This window comes from Uloborus diversus, chromosome 3 (assembly GCF_026930045.1).
Source record: "Uloborus diversus isolate 005 chromosome 3, Udiv.v.3.1, whole genome shotgun sequence".
Lineage (NCBI taxonomy): Eukaryota > Metazoa > Arthropoda > Arachnida > Araneae > Uloboridae > Uloborus > Uloborus diversus.
This window is the reverse complement of record NC_072733.1, coordinates 110,888,965-110,913,503: the sequence shown is the minus strand read 5'-3', so window position 1 is coordinate 110,913,503 and position 24,539 is coordinate 110,888,965. Positions and strand designations below refer to the sequence as shown.

Below are 24,539 nucleotides of genomic sequence, written 5' to 3'. Positions count from 1 at the left end.
CAGGATATTCCTTTAACCGATATTCTAATAAGCGGGCTTGACTGTACTTTCTGTAAATGTTGTAAATGATATATTACACTGATGCAGGTAGAGAGAGTACATATTTAAGTTTGTTGCTCTAGACCGAGTATTCCTTAGAGAACATCAAAACTTTAATTTACAAAGACACAGTCTCGACTGTCTCTTATTGATGTCTAATCGTGGTGAGAAGTGGGAATGGGTCCAAAGCCGATATTACAGTTATTCTTTAAGTTACTTAAAACATTAAAAATGGAAGTAGGTGGAAGCGAACTTATGGAATGAACTATTTAAAAACCCTCAATTAAACTGTGTTATAAGGGAAAGAAGTAGGTGTGTGCATTTTGGTCACTATCCATGTTAGTTTTTTTTTAATTTGCAGTCCATGACATTAAAAAAAAAAAAAGTTTGTATAATAGACAAATCTTTTGTTTATATGTTACAGAAGCTTGTTGCATATTTTGTTCCCCTTATCCTCTGCTTCAAATTGAAGGAAATGTATTTCCACGTTTTGAAACATAATCTGAAAACAAAAAGTAAATTATTCAAAATTTTCTAATTAGTAAATTCGACACAAAACTTGCTCCTGAATACTATTCTTAGTCCCCCGACCAGCAGCAAGAAGAAATACATTTTTGAGTGGACCCAACCTTAAGCATGCAACATTAGACTATCTATATGGGAAATTGGTAAATTTCAGATGCATTTAAAGTACTTAATCCTCTGCCCTTATGACTTATTGATTGTGATAGAGAATGGAAATCTCACTGGAGACTAATTTCTTGAAGTTTAAAAAATGATCTATTGCAATTAAAGGTTATACGTGCGATACAAAATGTTTCATCTTATCCCTCCACTGTAAAGAGAGTTGCTTCTATTACACTGATACATGTCCATTCTTATCTTACAGCCTTTTTTCAACAACAGTTGAAATACTTAGTGGTAGTTACAGACTTCCAATATTTTTCGATTGTTTACAATAGAAGTTATCGACTGAACCTTTTAACTGGGAATGGAACTTGGCTCAACTAATTTCACGATGAAGACTAAAATGAAAAAAATTCATAATGTGGCACAATATTTCATCATACCCTTTTCAGTAGCAATCTCTTCGTGTCAAAAGTTGCCTCATACTCGCTAACTGGTTTAAAATTATTGCTAGTCAGCAGAGATGCTCCATGAGGTGTACTATTTCTCAAGCGTTAAAGTAATAAATCTTTTAAGCAATTAAGAAATTCATTTACATCAAAAATGGAACAACTTTGTGCATTTTACAAGTTTAAATTTAAAATAATATTTCTTTACATTTTTTCAAACTTTAAACTCTTACCCTTCCAAAACTATATGAATTCCACCAAATTGAATTTCCTTGTGGTTTTGCGGATCTAAAGGTGCTCAGCCTTTTGTTTTACCACACATTGGCAATCCTTGTAATGGTATTTTATGTACATGTAATAAATGCCATGACTACCCCCTTACCTCTTGAAAGATAAATTCCAGCTCCTCTACTATGCACAAAAATGATGACTTTGCAATTCATTTGCCATATTAGTATTTTGCCCCTGATCTTTGATAACCTGGAGCGATTTCTGTTAAACTTAGTAGTACCGAATTAGGTAAATCATGGAATAGTATAAAGAACATATACATATTGCATTGATATGTTTAAGGACAATACAATATAAATTTATATTTTTGTTGCCAGGTTTATCGTTTTAATATAAGTTTAGTATTCTAATGCTAAAACTGTTGAAAATTCTTCATTGATAATGAATGCATTTTTACTATGGTATTATCTGTGCTTCTCACTCTCCTGTGTATAGAAAACACTGATCAAAAATTTCGTTAATTGTTATGGTATTATTACTTGAAATCTTATTAGCGAAAGGTAGCAAGTAAATTAAGTAGAACCGACGGTTACTTTAATGCATCCCTGTGTCTTTACAGGGTACAATTTAAGTCTTTGAACAACAGCATTTCTTTTCCATTCAGCTTTCTTACCAAACATGCTCTACGCTTGCGGCATTAATGGCAATTGTTAAGGATACTTTTTGTGTTGATTGTATTTAAAATATCTCTTGGTGGCTATATGTTGCTAACCATTTTCATTTGCTTTGAACCAAGGTTCACAAATTTAACAAGTTACAGTTAATCTTTGAAGAGACTTCATTTCAGGCATTTTTTACAGGCTTTTCATTCAGACCAAATTTATTACAATATGAAAATTTGTTCGTGTCGAAGAGCAATTTTACGTATAAATTACGTATACGTATAATACGTATAGATATGTATGTATAAATTTTTTAAACATCAATTGAAGATGTATATGCATTTTTAAAAGAAGATTGTGATTTATGTTTTCTTTCATGTATTAACTGAAAAGACACGCATTAAAAAAAAAATAATAATAAAAGTAATACTTCATATCCAAAATACATGCACAACTAAATATTTTGATTTTCGCTTGTAGGATATTTCGTTTAACCACCAAAGTATGCAGTTTAATCACTAAATGGTGTTCTCAAAATAATGCAGTTTAATTGCCAAGTGGTGATAGTGAGTCATTATTTTCAGGTTCAGGAGCTAAACTTATATTCAAACTTAGTAACAACCAAAAAAAAACAGTAGTGTTTACATAATTTGAAATATGCTAATGGCTAAGTGACTTCAGTAAAAAACATGTTAGTTATTTGACTAATTATTTCTCCTGCTGAATAGGAAATCTATACTAATTTGTTTTGGAACTAAAACTTTCTATTAAAGAAGAAAGAAATTTGTTAATTTTCTGCAGTTCAGATTATTATTTTTAATGACTAACAATAAAAAATTGTTTCAAGTGGAGTAAATATCTCAATGACTATTTAATGCTGTAACTTTTATCATAACTAGTTTCTTAAATATAATTATCAGTTTTTCTATTATTTTCTTGTTGGATGCTTCAGCTGTGGAAAAAACATTCACCCATTGATGGCAAAATAAAACAAGCTGATGTGTGCATAACATGACTTCCTTTTACTCCAATTTAATGTCATTTTCTCATTATTGGCAGTTTTAATATGATTCAAAAGTTTACTCTCCAAATATCACCAACAGTGGCCAAATAAAACCAGATTTTAAAAAAAAATAATTAAAAAAAATAGCCAAATTTGTCGCCAAGTTGGCGACCAAAAGACTGGTGATTTATCGCCAAGTGTCCGCCGAATTATAACACCACTTGAGTTTACATCAGAATTAACAATGATTTCCCCCAAAAAAGTGGCAAAAGATCCCCTTTGGAGCATACGAATGCAACCATAAAAGAATGCACAACTAGACCCCACTAGGAGTCTACGTACCAAATTTCAACTTTCTAGGACATTCTGTTCTTGAGTTATGCGACATACATACACACATACGTACATACAGACGTCAAGAGAAAACTCGTTGTAATTAACTCGGAGATCGTCAAAATGGATATTTTCGGTGTCTGTATATTCCTAGGCACATATCCACGTGTGGTCAGGTTGAAAAAAGAATCAACATTTATTTGGGGGTGAGCAAAATGGAAATGAAGGCCGATTTTAGGTGAAATTTTTTTTGCGAATAAAATACTTCCTTTTTTGTAAAAGGAAGTAAAAAAAGTGATTTAACAAAAACACTAATGTTTAAAACACAAATGAAATCAGTGTATCATTCTCATTTCATAGCCTCTCTATGATAAGTTGTGAAAAGATTGGAAATAGTGTACCAGTATATGTTTATAATTACTAAGATTATGTGTCACATGTTCCTTATGTATCTTTAGGAGCATCATGTTGTATGTTTAGTTTTCAAATTCTTGTTGAGTTTTCTTGCTTGTTATCGATTTCACTTAAAATTTTTAGGGGAAATTGCCAATGGAGTCTCTACCAAAGGAATGTGTATTGTTCATTGGTCAAACAATTAGTTGTGAAATTGATTTTTGTGATCCAGAAAAGAAAAGACTCAAGCTTTCTCTTAAGGTAAAATGCTGCTCTTTTAATAGATTTTTCTTTCAGTAAAAAGTTGGATGATTATATCTATTAGAAAGTTTTTATGTGTGTGGTCATAGTACTCATTCTGTCTCTCTCTCTCTTTTTTTTAGTTTTTGAGTATTGCTCGTTTTCTTTTCACCTTGAATAATGTTCAGATTTTTCAGAATAAAGAGAGCACATACTACCAGATTTTTTGCCACACATCATAATTAAGTCCTTTACTTTAATCTAACATTTTTTCATTGAACAGACAATGCCATTAAATGAGTAGTTTCAAATAACCATGGAGAAAAAAATAAAATAAAATGAACAGGGTTGCGACAGATCAGGGAAAAGTCAGGGAACTTTATCACTCAGGGAAAAATTAGGGAAATATCAGGGAATTTTGAAAAAATAACAAAAATTCTGGGAAAATTGATCAAGTGAAGAAAAAAAATTTTTTTTTCCTTTCAAAACGAAGTACTTTGATTCTCTACGAATTTTCCGCCAATTATTTGTTTTAAAAAATTAAATTAAAGCGTTGCCATTATACAGTGCTGCATATTCGTGCATCTTTTTTCCTCAAGGCAGGCCCGGCTCCTGGGATAGGCCACCTACTCGACCGCATAGGGCAGCAAATTTTGAGGTTGAAACTTTTTTTTTTTAAAGTATGAATATCTGTTCCAATGCCATAAGATTCGCTGCTTCAATGCAAAAAATAATAATTTAGAGTATGTACCAGTGCTTGGATATGCAAAACATAGTTCGAAATTTAACTAGAAATTCATTTTAATTTTAGAGGCGACAAATTGCGTGATTTAAAAGTCTTTTGAAAATATTAATATCAGTTTCAGTACCATAAGATGCACTACTTTAATGTTAAAAAAGAGATTTTAAAGTGTGTACCAGTGCTTGGCTATGCGCAAAACCCAGTTTGGAATTAAAAACTCACTTTTATTTTAAACACTTTGCTATTATTTTTGTTTTATTAATATATTATTTTATATTGTTATTATTCAATGGGGGGGGGGGCATTGCAAATATAGCCTAGGGCAGCAGCATTACTAGAGCCAGCCCTGCTCAAGGTCAAAGTATTCAATCTTAGGATGAGCTTCCTAAGATTGCTTCTGTGTCTGTAAAGTTGTTTATTTTACCTAGCTTGAATTTTCCTTCACGCATTCCTTGCTACATAAAATAGGAAACCCTACAGGCAAAGAGGAAGCTGTCATTCATGACTTTGCTCCCTTGCTTTTACTAATTGTCTTGAAGTAATTAGCATACTGTTATCACAATTTCAAGAAAGAATATTTGTTTTTTAAATTTATGCTGCAAAAATCTTAAAAGTTATAACTTGGCGTTTTTAATTTAATTGCCAAAATTGAATTTTGACTTAAAATCAAATATGTTTTTTTATGTTTATGGGATATTATTCGCTGTCACTTCAGATTACACAAACTTTTTTTTTTTTCATCCTTTTCAACTCTTTTATTTTAAAACCATATATACATATACATTTTGAAATTAATAATTGTTTTTGCATTTCAATGTTGTTTGTTACTAAAGTAATCTAAGATTTTTTTTTCCGAAAACTAATGAAATCATTTGAAATTGAGTTGTGTACATAAGTAAATATTTTTATTACTTTTTAATAATTAAAATGCTGTATCCATTCATTAAAACCTAAGTTCTTGATTACAGAATAGCTCAATATGATTGGTTGTTGAAAGATTTCAATTTGTTTTACATAAATATGCCTATTCTGGCGTGTGCAGGTAAAGGGCAGAAACTGAACATTTTTCCTTTCCTTTTACGTTTTGTCAAATATATTACGTTTATCTTTATTGTACATACTCTCTTATTTGGTTTCTGCTGAAAAAGAGGGACGAAAACAAATGTTGTATTCCAACATTTTCCTATTGTTAGTACGGAATCCACCACACATTTCTTCAAATTCCTCGAAAACTAATTTCTGCAGGTACTGCCGTTTACCTGCACACCGCAGTATTATTTATGCAAGTAAAACTACATTACTTCCATACTTTAACTATCACTTGTTTGTTATTCTTGCAGCAACGATTATACTGCTTAAAAATACAGTTCAAGATTATTTCCATTTATTTTTTTTAGTTTATCATTATTAGATATGTCTTTAAGCATGGTTTGAATAATTTCTTAGAATTCTTATGTTAACTGGATCCTGGACGTAAAATATTTGTTTTAGATTTCCTACAATATTTCTCTGTCGATAATTTAACATACAATTTTTATCAAAAAAAGGAGCATCTTTTCAAAATATATTTTTTAATTAACAGCTTAAACCGTTTTAAACACTGCATTTTATTTAATGTACAATGCTTTTGAGGTAGGGCAAAGAAAGGAAACCATTATCATTGGTAACGTAAATTAGGGAAATTTGATGAACTTAATTGGAAAAGTCAGGGAACTTTTTTTTTCCAGGTTCTGTCGCCACCCTGAAGAAAGAGGAAGGCAGGCATTTTCTGAGTGTAGATTCATACTTGATTTTATTTATACATATAATAGTACTACTGTACAGCATGAAAAATGGCTCTGATATTATTCCTGCTTTTTCTTAGGTAAAAGAACCCCCTAAACCCAAATATGACCATTGGTTTCTTCCATCACCTAAATTGAAATTAAGTATGCTTATTGTATTGCATTAATGTGGATTTGTAACTCTGGGGATACGCTGCCCCCATTGTTCATCACTTCATGATAAACTGGTTGTGTTGTGTATCCACTGTAGTATAAATATACATTAATGCTATAATATTATAAGTATACTTTATTTCGTTTTTAACATTAATTCTGTTTGTGAATGTAATTTGAATGTAGAACATCTGCAATGCTATTTGTGTGCAGCATGATTTTTTTTTTTTTTTTTTTTTTTTTTTTTTTTTTTTTTGAGATATTGAGCTCATAAGAGTAATCTGATACTCTGGTTTTTCGCAGAAAAATTAGTGGAAAAAAAAACAGGAAAAAAAATATTAGGTTTGATGATTTTTTTAAAAACATTAATTAGGAGATAAAATCCTGTCTAGTGTAGAAGTCTTAAATTTTATGAGCAGAATAGTGGAAGATTAGACCAAAAAAGGTTAATGCTTTTAGATATGAATTTATTAAAATGTATAGGCTTATGATGTGAAGTATGTTTGACAAAATGGACCAGATAGGATATAGGTTCAGCTTTATACACTGGCAATTTGTTTGCAAGTAAGTTTTCTGTGTTGGATGGCATATCAGTAGTACAGTAGAAGTTTTGTCATACCTCTTTCTCTCCAGGCAATACCAAAATGGGACAAAAGCCTAATATGCTTTCTATTTTCATAATTTTTATGTGTTTTCTACCATTTCACTGTCTATTTGCACTCTGAGTTTAAAGTGCATTTTTAGCATATTACTTGGTTTGTAAATCGGCTTAGTGCATCATCCTGTGAATTGTTTGCTCACAATCTCTACTGGTTTTTGTTAACTGATTTTTTTAACTCAGAGATACTGTTATTAATTTCCTAAATGTAGTGTGACATATTGTTAAAAATTACCTGGTAAGTGATAAATTATTAGTGGATAATTTCTATATTTGACAGTGGCTGGTTGTAACAACTTCATTAGTCGCCACTTTTTTGATAGAGTGGCCACATGTTTTTATTCATCTTGCTAAATGATACATTTTTGCAATTTTGTGATAGTAATAACCTTAAATATATTAATATAATTTCAGTTTTAGTTTGTAAATTAATTTTGAGCATCTTAATTTTGGTGGAAAAGATATTATCAGTTACTTAATGCTCTTCATACACGTTAAGGTCATTCAGTTATTTTTGAGGTGGCAATGGATAGGCCTTTTTTATCATTATTTCTTTAATTTGATCATTCTGGCAGATGAAGACTGCTTTGCCTTTTATAAGCAAGTGAACATTTTTAAACTCATGTTAAAATTTCTGACAATGTGGTGTGTACAGTGCAGTCCGTATACCAAAATTACAGTGTGCTCTATTTTAACAACTTTCAAGGGACCACAAAAAAAAAACGTCTTTAAGTAGAATGCTTTTAAATTTATAGTGGAGCATCTGAGTACTGGAAAAGTCATCTTTAAATGGAGAAAGTCATTAAATAAAGTGTCGTTAAACAGAGAGCCAACTGTACATAACAGTATTTCATTCCTTTAAGCTGCAGTATGCTATTTATAGAGAAAGATCGATTATACCGACCTTTCATGTTAAAACATTGTGTAAAATGCCACTAAAGTTTTTGATAATAAATACTTTGTAAAGATATGAGTAGGTTTTCTTGAGGCTTTTTGTACCTAAAATAGTCTTATAGTTTTGATTATGTAAATCAAAATTAACTGTTTTAATCTTTTATCCCTATTATATTAAAACCTTTTAAAATAGTTTACAATTTATTTCAATTACTACTGGATACTTAAACTAACATTTAATGTTTCAAAAAAAAAAAAAAAATAATAATAATACAATTTCCCTTTTGCAGAATGTAGGATTTCAGTCTAGTGATAACTGTCGTGGTTTAGTCAATTTAAACAAAGGCAGTAAAACTTTGAAAAAAGAGAAGATTATAGCAAAACAGGATTCTTCAGTTGACTGCCAATTTGAAGAAGATATCCCATGTAAAGCATTGTAAGTTATTTTTCCCTTAAGAATTCCTGTTAACATTTTAGAAATTTTAGTGCTGTTTAAGTAATTTTCTTGCTAATGTTATATTTTTTCAATATGAATAATACTAAACAATAATTTAATGCTGTGGAAACATTTTCTTTTTTGCTGTGTGTGTTGTGGGAAAAAAGATATTCTTACTGATTCTTGTTGTAATCTAAAACTAATCATCAAATTAATATTGATTTTATTTCATTTCCTTTTATTGTTTGGAATTTTTTCTCTTGCAAACAGTAAAGGTCAAGATTTACGGTCGCCACTCGCCACGTGGCGACTCAGTTTTCAAAATTATTGGCGACCCCAAAAAATTTCTACAGTCGCCAACTTTTTTTGGGGGTTATTTTTATTTTAAATCCCAAGAAAAAAATTCCACACCACTCCACAGATGTATCAGTACAAATAAGGATTCACGGATAGAGACCGTACTCCAACTGAATGTTGTTTATTTTACAAAGCTTGCATGTCCTTCATCACTGCCTGCCTGCATGTTGGTTATTTTACGTTGCTTGAATGTTCCTCTTACGCAATTCAGGTCATGTAAAATAAGCAAGAATGCAGTGAATTTAGAAGAAATTTGCACAAGATTAGAGCGTTTGCTCCTTTGTCTTGACTCTTTGTTTTTCAAGTAATTAGCGTACTATAATCATGATTTCAAAAAGAAATCATTATGTTTTAGATTATATTTCAGATTAGTTTTGATTACGTTTTCAAAGTAATTACTTTTTCACGTTTTTAGTTTAGTTGTTCAAATGGTATATAAAATTCAACTTTGATTTTTTTACATTGTATTATACACCACCTCCGATTATACAAAGCTTTTTTCTTCTTTAGGCCCATTTTAGAACCTGCAGATTGTAAGCCGCCCGCGGAAAATACGCAGGAAAATACGGTTATTAAACAGGGTTTGTACGCTCCGGGAAAACCTAAAATTGTCAGGGAAAATGACATAGTTAAAAATGTCAGGGAAATTTCAAATTTTGCCACAAAAAATTTTTTTTCCAATTTTTTCCCAGGGAATTTTGTACCTTGAGCTCTAATCTTCGTTTTTATCGATGTTTTCTGAAAAAAAAAAAGTAAAAGTTTTGAGGCAAAATGACGCTGGCAATAAAATAAAAAGGCGACCCAAAAAAAAAGTTCTGCGGACGCCATTTTTGCCTCTCAATAGTTCCAAAGAAAAAAACTTCCTAGTGTGAATAGGAATTATGCACAATTTTAACATGAGAAAAACATTTTCCTGCATCTAAATCACATGCCTGCGGGTCTTTGAATTGGGAAAATCGTTTTTTAATCGAAAAGTCTTTTCAGCTACGAATGAAACGTAGTCGCCATTTTTGGTCATTCATAAGATAGAAGTAGACACGATGCTTAAATGCCTAAGTTTCCAAAAACAAAGCAGAATTGGATATTTTCTCTAACTGCAAACTAATGAAAACAACGCAAAATGTGCTGCAATGTTTGTTTTTTTTTTTATTTTATTTTAACTATGTAATTTTCTTGAAATGAAAAATTTTGTTCTTAAAACTTAATCTTATATCCTTATTGCTGTGGACACAAATGTGCTAAAAACTTTTCAACTGAATTGTAGTTTCACGAAGATTTATTATTTTTAAATTGTTTTCATGCTACAAATTCAAAAAATTATTTTTTAATTTTTGTTGTAGCCGCCATATTTGGGCATTCCCAAGATGGCAGTACACAAGACTTTTTAAGTGCCTAAGTTTCCGAAAATGGCCTTGGATGTTTATTGCAGTGCAAACTATTGATAACAACGCAAAATTTGCTCTTTTTTTCCGGGTAATTCGTAATTAATTTCTGGAAAAATGCGAAATTTTATCTCCAGAACATTTTTTTTTAATTCTAATTGATTTAGACGCTTATGTGCTAAAAACTGACTATTTTGTCTTAATTGTAGTTTTTTAAGGATTAATTATTATTTTTAACTACTTTTATGCTACAAATTCAAAAATATACTCATTATCTTAAATTTTTTACTTAGTCGCCATATTTGGTTGCTTGCGAGATGGAAGTAGACAAAAATTTACAAAAATGTTACAAAATTAGATGTTTATCTCAATGTCTATTGAAAGCAAATGTGCAAAAAAGAAAAATTTTAATGCAAGTATCCTTTATATACAAAAGGGAAAAAAAAATCTTAATTATTGGCATTGGCCTATGATCGACGGATGTTGACTTTTGTTATTATGCATTATATGGTGTGCCCATCGATGCAATAAGTTAATCATATTTATACTGAAAAATAGCTTTGTACTTTGCTCAATATATTTTGTGTTACATACTAATAAGAAAATCAAAAAGAAGAATCGTAAACCAAAAGCGGAGAAAGATTGCTGCGGATTACAGCAAAATGCTAATATACATGACATGTGGCATCAAAGAAATGCTAAAATAAGTTGAAAGTCCTTTGTTTTTAACAAATAGTAAACGAATGAAAACAATTTTGAACAAAATGTTTAAAAAATAAAAAACTTAAATTGTGACAGAAATATTTTTAAAAAATCCAAGGTTTTTTTTTTATACAAGTGGAAAAGTTTCAGTTCTTACGCATTGCTACTTTGAACAATTTTGACTATTCAGAAAATATTGTTACTTAAACTTAATTTTGAATGAAGCGAATAACCTGGAATTTTCTAAAAAATAACCTGCAAAACCTGGGAAAGTCAGGGCATGTTTTCTTTAACCAAAAGTGTATGAACCCTGTATTACTTTTTTCAAATTCTTTTTCTAAAACAGTTTTATGTTTTGCTTTAAATCTTGTTCTGAAAGTATGAAAATACACAGTCCAGTCACATTAATGTGACCACTACGTACTTTCCACGTCAGAGTTAAATAACCAATCACAGAAGGGAGGTGGCAGCACAGTGCAGTTGAGCGTATAAAAAGGGTGTGTGAGAGCTTCGGAAAACATTTCAATCGTTGGCGTAATGCAGAAACGAAGGGATTTATCCAACGTTCAAAAGGGCATGATCATTGGCTTTCGGGCCAAGGGTGGAAGCATTTCCGAAACGGCTGAGTTTGTGAACTGTTCGTGTGCTGCCGTGGTAAAAGTACCGTGCATGGCAAAATGGGACTGTCCAAAATCAGCGACGTGGCAAATGTGGTGCATCGAGGCGAACGACGGTTGCAGAGATGCGTTCGGGCAGATAGACGGGCTACCGTTGAGCAACTGACCACCAAAATGAACCAATGGGCTACCAAAAGTGTCTCCCAAACTACTATTCAGCGAACATTGCTGCGTCTGGGCCTCCGAAGCAGACTCTTGGTTCGTTCACCTATGCTGACTGCTGTTCATCGACGACGAAGGCTAGAATTTGCACGCCAGTACAGCAGCTGGACGTTGTCAGGAGGAAAAACTAATTAAAGTTTTTGGTGGACCTCACAAATTTGTCTTGGTTGAGTCAAATTAGAAAGCATATTTAAGTAAATCATTAACATTTATTAGTACTAAAATACAACATGTTAACAAGAAAAAAAGCCTTCTTAAAAATATATTATTCTTGTAGAATCCTATCCCGCAATAATAAAAATATTGCAGCAAACATGAACAATAAATATAATAGTTATACCACAGGTGCTCCTAAAAAAAGGTTCATCTTGATAATGGAAAAACAGTCCAGCGATCTCGAATCGTCTTCCGCCAGGTGATTCCGAACGAAGTCTTGAAACATCCACGTAAGGCCGGCCGGCCCAATTCATTTGGCATGTAGATCAAGTGGAACGCGATTCCATCATCAACAGGACGATAGATCCCAGGGCTGGTAGCCCACTACAACAGTTTATGCAGGAGGAGACATCCTGGTAGTTGAAACAGGGGAAAGCGAGATCGATGGACGGATGTCCACCGCTTAAATACTGCCTCGATGACGTTCCACACAATTTACATATGCTTGGTTGCAAGTTCGATGAAATCCACTAAGAAAACTCAAAAATATTTTTGGCAACACTTAATTTCATTGAAACCGTTACATTGACGGACAAGATTTTTTTTCACTGTGATTTTTAACTGAACCGTCAATCAAGCACTGTGCGGTTTGTTTACATTTTTCTTACTACGCATGCAGAAAAGAACGAAAGTTTTGGGACAGTATTTAATTAGTGCAGCGTCAAGACATGGAGAGTCCCCTCATATAAAAATAGATAAGTATTATTAATATCATTTCCTCAGTACCGGAAAGTCAAGAAAACAAATTAAAAATATCAAATATTTTGACAGACGTCCACTGAGTGGCGACAGGAGCGTTTTCAGATGAATGGCGTTTTATGCTCCATCGGACAGATGGACGTTGGCGTATAAGGCATGAAACCTCTGAAAGGAACCACCCTGCAACCATTGCCGGAACGGTCCAAGCTGGAGGCTGGAGCATTATGGTCTGGGGAATGTTTTCCTGGCATTCTCTGGGTTCAGTGATCATTGTGGAAGGCACGATGGATCAATACAAGTACGCATCTGTCCTTGTGAACCATGTCCACCCCTACATGTGCATTGTTTTTCCTCAGGATGATGGCATCTTCCAACAGGACAATGCGAGGTGCCATACAGCTGCCAGTGTACGTGCATGGTTCGAAGAGCACCAGGATGAGTTTAACCCAATCGAGCATCTGTGGGACCATCTCGATCGAGTTGCTCGCGCCATGGATCCTCAACCGCATAGTCTAGCGCAGCTGGCCACGGCATTAGAGTCGGCATGGCTCAACATCCCAGAGAACACCTTCAGGGACCTAAGTGACTCTCTTCCTGCATGTCTCGCAGCAGTCCGCTCTGCGAAAGGTGGTTATTCTGGCTTTTGACAGATGGTGACATTAATGTGACTGGACTGTGTATTATGCATTATTTTGGCTCTATAAGTGGAAAAAAAAACACCATATTGTATGTTTTTTTACATAAACCCTCGAAGGTCGTTCCGATCCTATTTGATTCCCAATTAACTCAAACAGCCTTTATTCTGAAAATCGTCAAAATGGAAGACAAATTATTTAATTTAAAACTTGAAAAGGCAACTTGTTTTTGACCGCACAATCCCCCCTCCCCCCCCCCCCCCCCCACGCGCCCCGTTTTATCCTTTCTTTGCCATAATCAATGTTCCATGTTGTCCCATAAATCTTGTATTTCATTAAAAATCCTATACATCATTAAAAATAGAAAGAAAAAAAAACTATATCTCTATAAACTATATCTTATATTTCTGCTGTGATGTAGATTCTTATACTCGCGATCGATTAGGAATACTTTCCATTGAAAATCGTTTAAACAACGGGGGCTACTTTCTATTTATTCGAATAACTGTTGTAATTTTTTAATCTTCAATCGCATTTCAGATTAAAATATAGCCAAATAGCCAGTCCTTTGATCGTTTTCCCTTCATAGTCATATTAACATCTAGACGCTGCGTATGGAACGTAGTCGCCATGTTTGGTCATACTCTTAGTTCAAATAATGCAAAAAGAATGTTTTTTTTTTTTTTTTTGGAAATATATTCTTGGTAAATGCCAAATTGTATATTACTAGAGGAGGTTTGTAGCTAATTATTTTTATGCCAAAAAAAAAAAACAATAATCTTAATTATTGAAAACATTTAAATCATATGTTTATCTAATATTTTTTCTATTCCCTTCGTGCTAATTTTCTTACAGTTAATTCTTTTCATTAGACTAGTTACCTGAAAAGTGCATGTTGATTTTTACTGCCATGGCATTTGCAATGATTTACAAAAACATTTTAAAGGAATTTGTTGTTGTTTTTTTGGGAAATACTTTTTTTTTCCATTGTGGGACCATGGTACGGTGTACACTACTTTATTTTTGGTTTAATGATTTTTTTTCTTATGAAACTTTAAAATGGGTGGAATGAACCATTTGCTTTAGGAGCTCCCAACCTTCACCCAATGCCTCTTATATTTCCATGATTAATACAGTTTATATTTCTTGTTAGCATTCCTTTAGCATCACTTTCATAATATTTGTTTCAAAAGTACAAATTGGAATCCCTCCGTCCATTCTCATACTAGAGCGCTGTTTTCGAAACCCAGTGAAACTGGTGGCCACCAAGCTTTTTGAGTCTTGTGGCCATTGGCCACTTGAAAATTTTCTGAATCTTGAGGTCTAGCAAACAGTATTGATGCTGCTATAACTGTTTTTCACTGAAATGTTTTTTTTTTTTTTTTTTTAATTCTAACCAACCTCATTCTGTTTTTGTGTTTCAAAAAAGTTCTATGTGTTGAAAACTAACCCTTTAGTTCCAGCCCTATTGGATGTCTTAATTATTGTTATTTTGAAATGTAAAACAACTTTTTGAGCAAAACTACAGCAAATTCATGTTTTTTTTTTTTTTTTTTTTTTTTTTTGAACAATCAAAGATTGCTTATTGCTTTTTGAGGTGGTGGGTAATGCTTTGCTCTTATTACAAAACCAACCTTAAAAGAAAAAATCACATGTATGAAATAAAGAAACACCTTTGTACTGAAAATTGAAAGAAAGATAATAGTACTATGTTAAACAGCAACTTTCCAGGGAACTGCAGACAGGTGTTTCGGGATTACAAAGAATTTACATGTGCTACTTCATCGCCGTTCACACCTCCTGATCCATGTTCTGATATGTTATTACATTCCGTTAGTGACACAGAATACTTAACACTTTTCCATGTTGACACAATCTAAAGGAAAAATGACTTCCAACACAATCAAGCAGTCTTGTGATGGAACCAGAGTTATGGATCAAGCTGGAGCTATCATTGTAATTTTTTGAAGATTTGGGGATGATTAATAGACGCATCAGTTGTAGTTGATAGACATAAAATCAGAAGTGATAGAAAATGTTCAAAACAAATGTCAGAATATAGACGCGTCAGTTCTAGTTGAAAGACAGCTGGAACCACTCAAAGGATTTTTTTTGTGGGAAGAAAGTACTAAACAAAAATGCTGGAGAGTAGGCAGAAAGATGTGCCAGAACATGTGGTTGAGCTTGTTTCAGCAATGAACCCATAGACTTACTAATATTGTCAACTTGCAAAATATTAAGCAATATCAAATGTATTATACACCATTACATAGCTCAATTTCTCAGCTTTCTTATGGTATATAATATGTCATACCAGCCTGTATCATAACTGGCTATGTGATACTGGACTGGAAAGCTGTGTACAACTGTATAAGTCAATAGATTAAGGAATCAAAAAGCAACTAACTTAGGCACATAGCAAGCATCAATCTCATAGTTATGTAAAGTATTTTTCGAATGATGTTATGGAAGCTTAATAAATAAATGAGTAAAATATGACAGCTTAACTCCCTTAAAGCACTAAATGCTGGATGAAACAAGCTGATCATCCTTTATCCTTTTCTTAGCTTATGAAAAATGGCCATGATGCTAAATTAGAGATGAAAACAGTCGGGGAAAAAAAACAGAAAATTTCCGAAAAAACGGAAAAAAACGTTTTTTTTTCCGAAGAGGTTTATTTACGCTTTGGAAAAATTGAAAAAAAATTTTTTTTTTAATTTTTTAGGAAGTTTTGATTGAAATTTTCAGCAAAAAAAATGAAATTAAAAATCTCTCATACTTAAATTCTGATGCTATATACTCCCCCTTGTACCCAATCCTTGTATGTTAAAATACTGTCTAACTTTGATAACGCAAGTTGTTGTATGATAATATAATTTGCATGATCAAAAAACATTTAATATTTTTTGGACGAAAAATGAAACTAATACCTTTAGTGAGAAATTTGTTTTTCCTTTCATGAAACAAACAGGCATAACTTTAATCACATAGCTATGTTTCTGCTGACTGTGCAAACCAAATGTACTGGGTGCGGAAAACAAACCCGGACAAGCAATTTTCCATGTAACTTTATAAAATAAATAATTAACAAGACGCAAAACCAGGGTTCGCCGATATATATCAATCGATATATATCATAATATATATCATGATATATATCTGATATTTATTCTGAAAATATCATATTTTGATATTTTTGATATTTATTTTTCTAACTACGGTATTTTCAATAGAAAAATTATATTAATCATAGTAATATTGCTCATTTATTATTAAAAATAACCAAAAAGTTATGTACTTTAATTTTATGATGTATTAATGCATCATTAATATAAAAAAATAATATAATGTTCTTTTTTTATTTTAAATTCATAAAATTATTAGTAATGTAACAATTTTAATTCATATAATTAAAGTACCTAATTAAATATTAAACATTGGTTGGAAAAAAAGAAAATGTCTTATGACTGCTCCTGACTATTGCATATTGTTTATTTCTGAATCATATGACTGTGTAAAAGTAGCTAACGGAAGACAAATGAGTAGAACAGCTAACGCTAAATTAACTCTATTAAAATTCACAAAAATGTAAAATGCTATATTAGATATGAATAATGAAATAAACATTAATTTTAAATCTACATATTATAATAATAATTAAAGTGTGATTTGAGGATGCATTTACTATTTTGAAGACATTAGTTTGTGTTGATTGAAAATATCGGATATATATCAAAATATCCGATATATATTAAAATATCAGATATTTTCGATATTTTCGAAAATATTATGATATTTTTGGACCCTGCGCAAAACATAATAATATTAGAAGACCTTTAGCAATCAATAAATTTAATTGGTTTCAAATTGGCAGCCTTTTGCAGTGATACAGAGGTACAACTGCTTATTGAAATTTTCATACAAGGGCCGCAAGTATTTTACCTTAATCAATCCTATTCCCTCTAAAGCTATTAGTTTAAAGAGTACAAACTTTTGTATAGTTTAGGGTAGAGCTTTGACTCTAAAATAAGCCATACAGTGTAATCAATAAATGGGATGGAGGCATGGGCGTCACGGCTGGGGGGGGTCCAAGGGGTCCGGACCCCCCCCAATATTTGAGGATCGGACCCCCTCAATATTTGAAAATCTGACCCCGTCAATAATTGTCAAGATGAAATTCATTATTATGGGGAAATTATTTTTGCTTTGAAGACTTTAAACAGTTGCATAATACATAATTTAACATGCTTAATTCATTTCAAATAAAACGAAATGAACATCGAAAAAAAATGAACTAAAAAAAACAAAATAGGTGATGTGTATCGTGAACGGAAAGTCGGAAAGTGAACTCCATTGACAAACCATTGCTCTGCTCTCTGCGAACACTAGCTTCAGTGGACGATGCTAGAAAGGGGACACCTTCTCCCGAGTGCAATGTCAACCATCCATAATCCTGTCGCCTGCCTCCCCAGCTTGAAAGTCATTTCTGCGCATTTGTTTCTATTTAGGGGGAAACTACGGGACAACTTTGAGACACTGAAACTAGATGGACAACTCCCCCCCCCCCTCCCTTTCTTACGACTATCATGCTAATAAGTCAACAGAAGTCAGACGGGGATCCTAGTTTCTGCCCCTTTCTTTCTTATCTCGTTTCTCGGCGCTTCCAGGTTTCTGTTTCGAGTTTTGCAGTGTTTGTTTCTCCGATTCGATATTATTAGCGACCCCGATGTTACCCAAACAAAATGAGAGACCAGACCTCTTTGGCGGTTTTTTGCAGCTGGCAACAACACCCTGGCCAAAGGATGCACAAAAATTTAGAAGACCACTTAGCTGGTCAAAGGTTATGTTTGGGGTAGAAAAGGAAAGGAGACGTGTCATGTGTTTGATATTATTCAACACGTGGCTTCAAAGTACCTTACCGAAGAGCGGTTTCTCAAATGCGTTTGCGGCATCTCAAATTAGACCAAAAAAGCGTTACGTTACAGAAAAAAAAAAAGAGGAGGAGTCTAAAAATTAACGTGCAATTTCAAAAGCAAATCGTAAGCCAGCATAACGATGTGATGCTGTGATGTCATTTCGGATAGGCCAACGAAAAAAGAAGCGCAAGATCACCAGAAAGAAAAAAAGACAGAAATATAAAAGAAGCTTCCCTATTGGGAAACGTTCCGACAAAAATAAGGATACTTTCATGTGGTCTTATGGTCTCCTTGAGAGTAGGTGACCTGAAGAGCGCTCCTATTTTGGTAAAAATGTTTTTTTTTATATATATATATTCGATTACGGCTATGTAGAGGTGGCTTGAAACGGGAAAATGTAGCAAACCTTCTACATCAAATGAACCTGAGCAATTTTTAACTACTGAATCATCATCAACGTCCACAGAACCGTGTTCAAAAAGTCAAAAGACCGTGATAGGTAAGTACCATTCTGTTTAGTGTAATACATGCAGGGGATCCCCGATTTTATACTATTCAGATGGGGTTACTTCTCGATTTTCCGAATGAAATACCTAACTACCCACATCACTACATCTAATGAGAATATCTTTTTAATGCAATATTTCACCAAAAATTACTCGAAATTTGAAGAATCGTCAGACAAAATTTTCCAGGAAAGGAAAGTTTATGAAAGTTCACAGTGACCTCCTATCGAGTAGCCCCTGAATGCCTGCTAATCAGGTATGCTTTACAGTCAATATTTTGACATTATGAATCCTATCGGAGCTAATGCATTCAACTTTCTTTTTTTTGAAATGTTTCATCTTTTATAAATTTTAATGGAATAAATAATACTCCTTTTAGTTATTAAAGCTTAACAGAAAATTATCCATTAATAATCCTGCTTTACTGAAAAAACTTTATTGAAGTAACCATTTTAAAACTTATTGTCACGTGTCAGAAAAAAGCAATTCATTTCTCTATATATTTCTCATCGTCCGCTGATTAGAATTCAATTACACACCAAATGCTGTTTTTTCTCTGTGTAGGCCAGTACTTTTCAATCTGTGCGGTGTGCCTCTTAAGGCAGGCCTGTCACTTAAAGAGGATCAGGAGGGGCACTTTCCCTGCTGACTTTGAGAAATCAGAAATTAATGCATTTATATGGGCATGGTTTTTGCTGTTTTTTGGTTTCATATGCATTGAGTGAATGGAGAAGTCAACAAAAAAGCAAAATTTTGGTGCATTTGTTACGAAAAACCTGAAAAAATTAAGAAAATACTTTAAAAGGTTGCATTATTAAAATATGATATCATGAGAGCTTAATTATTTGTGTCTTATTTTATTTTTGTAGTTGTGTTTTTCGTAGGTTCTTGAATGTCATAACGGTGAATTATATACTTCAATTTTTTAATTAAAAAACATCAAATTAAACTCCTTCGAATCCAACTTGCGCCAAGAACTTAGAGCTGCAGTGTTTATCACTATGTAATATAAAAATTTAACTATAGTTGTCGCGGCTTATATGAGTCACATTTTGTTCTAAACAACTTTGATTCCATAAAGCGGCTGATTCAATAAAGCTGGATTTCGTTTTTGACTATTTTATTCATTAAGAACAGTTAATTCAATTGTCCACTGTTTCAAAATGTTGAAAATTTGGTGCGGCTACTTTTGGTGTGCCGCCCTTCGTCGTGTAAAGCTGAAAGAAGCTTCAGTGCTCTGAGAAAGCTGAAATTGTATCTCGTCGATTATGACACAAAAGCGGTTGAATCATGTTGCTTTATGTTACGTTCACAAAAACATCTTGGACAAAATTGATCACAAAAAATAGCACGGATATTCGTATCCCATGTGCAGTCTAGAAAAAATGTATTTGTTGGTATTTATTTTTTTTCTTATTGTGTAATATGTAAATCAAGATATACCTGTTAAAAAAGTATTGTATTAAATGTAAACCCATTTCTATTTGATGTCAAGTTTCTGTCTCATATATATATATATATATATATATATATATATATATATATATATATATATATATATATATATATATATATATATATATATATATAATAAAATGTACACCAATGGCCTTGGGTCAAGCGTACTGCTCTTCTGCGATTGTTCCAACCAAGCGGCAGGGGAACGTTTCTTCCCATCAAGATGGACACAAGGGATTCTATAGTCCATTAATGAATGACATAGGCCATTAATGAACGATCTTTGACAACAACAAATTGCCTCCTCCAGGCTTTGGGGATGTTGATTTACAAAATTCCCTGTGTATGTAATAGGTGTGTTAAATAGAGTCGCAAGGTTTCAGTGCTATAAATATTAGTAATTGTAATTATATTTTAATTCGCTGTTTTTTAGTTATAAACATACCTAAATGCTTATGCAATTTTTAATTTTCAAAATATAATTTCGAAAAATTCTCGATTACTGCTGCCATAAAAATATACTGTATTTTCCATAGCTAAAATATAAATTAAAAACAAATCCAGATCGGAACAATGTAGAAATCTATACTTTAAATTAATTTTCTTCTATTTCTGTGCATAATCCTTTATTATCATCAATCTCTTGCGATTCACAAGATTTAGAAACCGAAATAGGTATCTATCCTAACCTGTTGAACTTTTGTTTTCTACAGCTGGTCTACCACAATGCAAAAAAGCTTGACAACTATTGATATCTGCTCGCATTTAATCACTGTTAGACAAATGCCATATTAGGGATAAAGATGTTGTTCATTTATTTACAGCCTATGTAGATGCAGTAAATTTAAATCCAAATGACCTAGTGATCAATCGTACATTCCTTAAGAGAGCAAAGGAAAATCTTCGAGAGGTAAAATTAAATTTCATGAATTTAAATTTAGATTTTGTAGTTATTCACTGGGATACAAAGCTACATCCAGATGTAACTGGAAAAAGAACGCCGACAGGATTACCGTGACAGCTTCAGGTCGTAATATTGAACAGCTACTCGGAATTCCTTAGTAATTTCTTCAGTTGCATATGATATCTTAGATGATAGCTCTTTATTGCTAACTGTTCTAGCTGTTGTGTTTGATGCAACGACTTGCAACACAAACCGTATAAATTGTGCATGCAATTTTTTAGAGCAAAAACTGAATGGTGATATATTACATTTGGATTGCCATCATCATGCACTTGAAATCCTACTGCAGAGTGTGTTCTTAAAGAAGTTCTTGCCTTTCTTAGTTCTAGATCAGATATTCAATTATTTAAGCGCTTCAAAATTTTGTGGAAAGATCTAAATCATTCAAAACTTATAATATTCAATCAAGTACACATACCACTTAAATTCTAAAAGACGAAGTGGATGACATATTATTGTTCGTAAAAAGCGGAATTGAGAAAGATTACAGAGAATTCTCATAACTTGTAATAATATTTCCTGGTGAATTTCCTCCTACAGGGATACGTTTTCGGCAACCTGGAGCTTATCTCTGAGCCACATGGGTGGCAAAAGGAATTTTTGTTTGAAAATTTTTATATTTAGGAAACAATTTAAATTCACCTTACATGAAAAGAAAGCCCTTCAATGCTGTTTTACAATGCTGTTTTACAAAGCTGTTTTACAATTAAATGCTGCATGAAGATATGGTTTTTCGCAGCAACCCAATCGAGGCTCCTTTGAATAATATAATATGTCAGAAAAACTAGCAGCGTACAAAATGATGACAAACATGCAGCAGAAGCAGTGATTGGAACATTCATAAATCACTTATGGTACTTAGGGGATAAACTAGTAGTTTTGTCCCTATTGGATGAAGGAATTAACTTTTAAGATAAGACTAGTTCAAAAAATGCTTGTGATGACGAAGACGTGTCTGATGACTGTTTAACAAATTTCAGATAACAGTAGATGATTTAGAATACTTTCTTAGTAAAGATCTTCCTCTTTATAGAATCAATTACGAGTCAATAAAATTGTATGATAAGTTGCAAATACTAAAAGATTTTCTCCGATTTGATCCTGATTAACGGCAAAATGTTCAAGCTGTTTAAAGGGAGGAGAGATTGTTAAAATACTGAAAATTGTGTGAATGATACAACTGAAAGAGGGGCGCAATTAATCGAAGAATTTCATAACTAATTTACCAAATATGAGTCACAAAGCAATTTATTTTACAGACCGTCCAGAATTAACGAAAAAAAATACACACTATCGAGATACATTGAGAAAAGCGTACGATTAAGGAAAGTTTCTAAAGCATCATTTCATTCTTATTCACAGTAAAATCTTTAGATGATACAAAGTAATTTAAAAGGTTAATTTTAGTGCTACATCGCTGTAAAAATATTTTACAAACCTAGGAAAAACGATGTACTGGGTCTGAAGTAAAAACTCGTATGATTTGTGGGAAAATTATCAAAAGTGTTAAAGTTCAACGGCCTAGGGGCACGTGTTATTATTGACCGATCGAGTTCAAATTTTGTACACGTTACTTTTTATTATAGTGTCACAAAACTAGAGGGCGTCACTTGTTGAATTCCGAAAAAAAATTTCCCATATATATATATATATATATATATATATATATATTTTTTTTTTTTCATGAATAAACAATATAAATAAAATTGAAGATGCAAAACGCAAGAACATAAAAATGAAAAAAGTGAACCAGGGACCGACATTTTCTCAAGGGGATGACCGGTCCCCAAGTTCACAAGGCCCATTAGGGACCTGTCCTCCCCTTGAGAAAGTGTCGGTCCCTGGTTCACCTTTTTTATTTTTATGTTCTTGCGTTTTGCATCTTCAATTTTATTTAGGTTGTTTATTCATGAATATGTTTGTACTGTTTTTGTTTCTAGCAGCTTTGCGCTGGCATTACAGTACACTTTAGTATTTATTCTTTTATTTCTTCAATGTCTTTGAATTTATATTTAAAATATGTTCTTAAAATGTATCTAATGTTGTATATATATATATATGTACACGAATTTTTACTTTCTTCTATATCTAATATATAGAAGAAAGTATTGGATTCGTGCAAATTTTCGAATTTCGAATTTTGACGGATTCGAACGTTTTGAGGTGTGCTGAGTCCATTTCGACCATTTTTGGAAAATGTCTGTCTGTGTGTGTGTGTGTGTGTGTGTGTATGTGTGTCACGTCTGTGTGTGACCAGTTTTTTGTGGCCGCTCTACAGCAAAAACTACCGCATGAAATCGAACGAAATTTAGTACACATATGTGCTCCTATGTGAACTTGTGCCCTTTGGTTTTTGGCGCGAATTCCTCCAAGGGGGATGGAGCAATGGGACGTTTTTTGAGTTACGCGTGCTTGCTATTCCTCAAGAAGTAACTTGCAGAATCAAACAAAATTTGGTCCATATGTTGCCATTAACAGGAACAGGTGCTGATTCAATTTTGGTGTCAATAACTCAAACGGGGGTTGAGCTATAGAACGTTTTTTGTCGTCAATTGTGACTGCTGTATCTCAAAAAATAATGAACGGAATGAAAGAAAAATTTATCGGCAAGTAGCCCTTAGTGGGTATAAGAACTGATTTTATTTTTGTTTCAACAGCTAAAAAGGAAGTAGAGCAATCACCCGTTCTTTTTTTTTCCATTGTGAGTGCCCTATCTCAAGAAGTAATGCTACGTTCTGGTTGAAATTTGGAATATATGTGAATCCATATGTATTCAGGCTTTGGTTCAATTTTGATGCCAATCGCTCCAAGAGGTATTGATTTTTTCTTTTTTTTTTGCGAATAAAAATATTTTCATTAATGCAACAATAAGAAAGATAAATCGTAATAGATTTTCGTCTGCATATTTCTTGTGATTTTAATTGTATGGCAATGATAGGAAATATTATCTCAATGATTTAAAATTTTTAACTGTTGCCATCTTATTAACAAATAAAATATTTGTAATTAATTCAAGCAAGGCTTTTAAAATAACTTTCAATTTTCGCTCTTTGCTTTGCTTTTGCAATAATTCAGACATTGGGATAGTCGTCAAGTTTTTGCATGTGTAATTTTGTTTTTGTTGGGAACATTGCTTCCTCGTCAAGCATGGGGAGGGATCAGAAAAAAAAAAGAAAAATATAGAAGAAAGTTTCGTGATGGCCACAGCATACTAGTTCTTA

The 24,539-nt window shown here is 32.6% G+C and overlaps 1 protein-coding gene across 2 annotated transcripts in view; it reads left to right on the top strand.

The window, feature by feature from the left end:
• Positions 1-24,539, top strand: part of LOC129218136 (uncharacterized) — a 159,560-nt gene that overhangs the window by 75,021 nt on the left and 60,000 nt on the right. For both annotated transcript variants that reach the window (XM_054852346.1, XM_054852345.1), the window contains exons 15-16: positions 3,882-3,998; positions 8,499-8,644. In XM_054852346.1, coding sequence (XP_054708321.1) covers positions 3,882-3,998; positions 8,499-8,644 — 263 coding nt within the window. The remainder of the gene's footprint in view (positions 1-3,881; positions 3,999-8,498; positions 8,645-24,539) is intronic.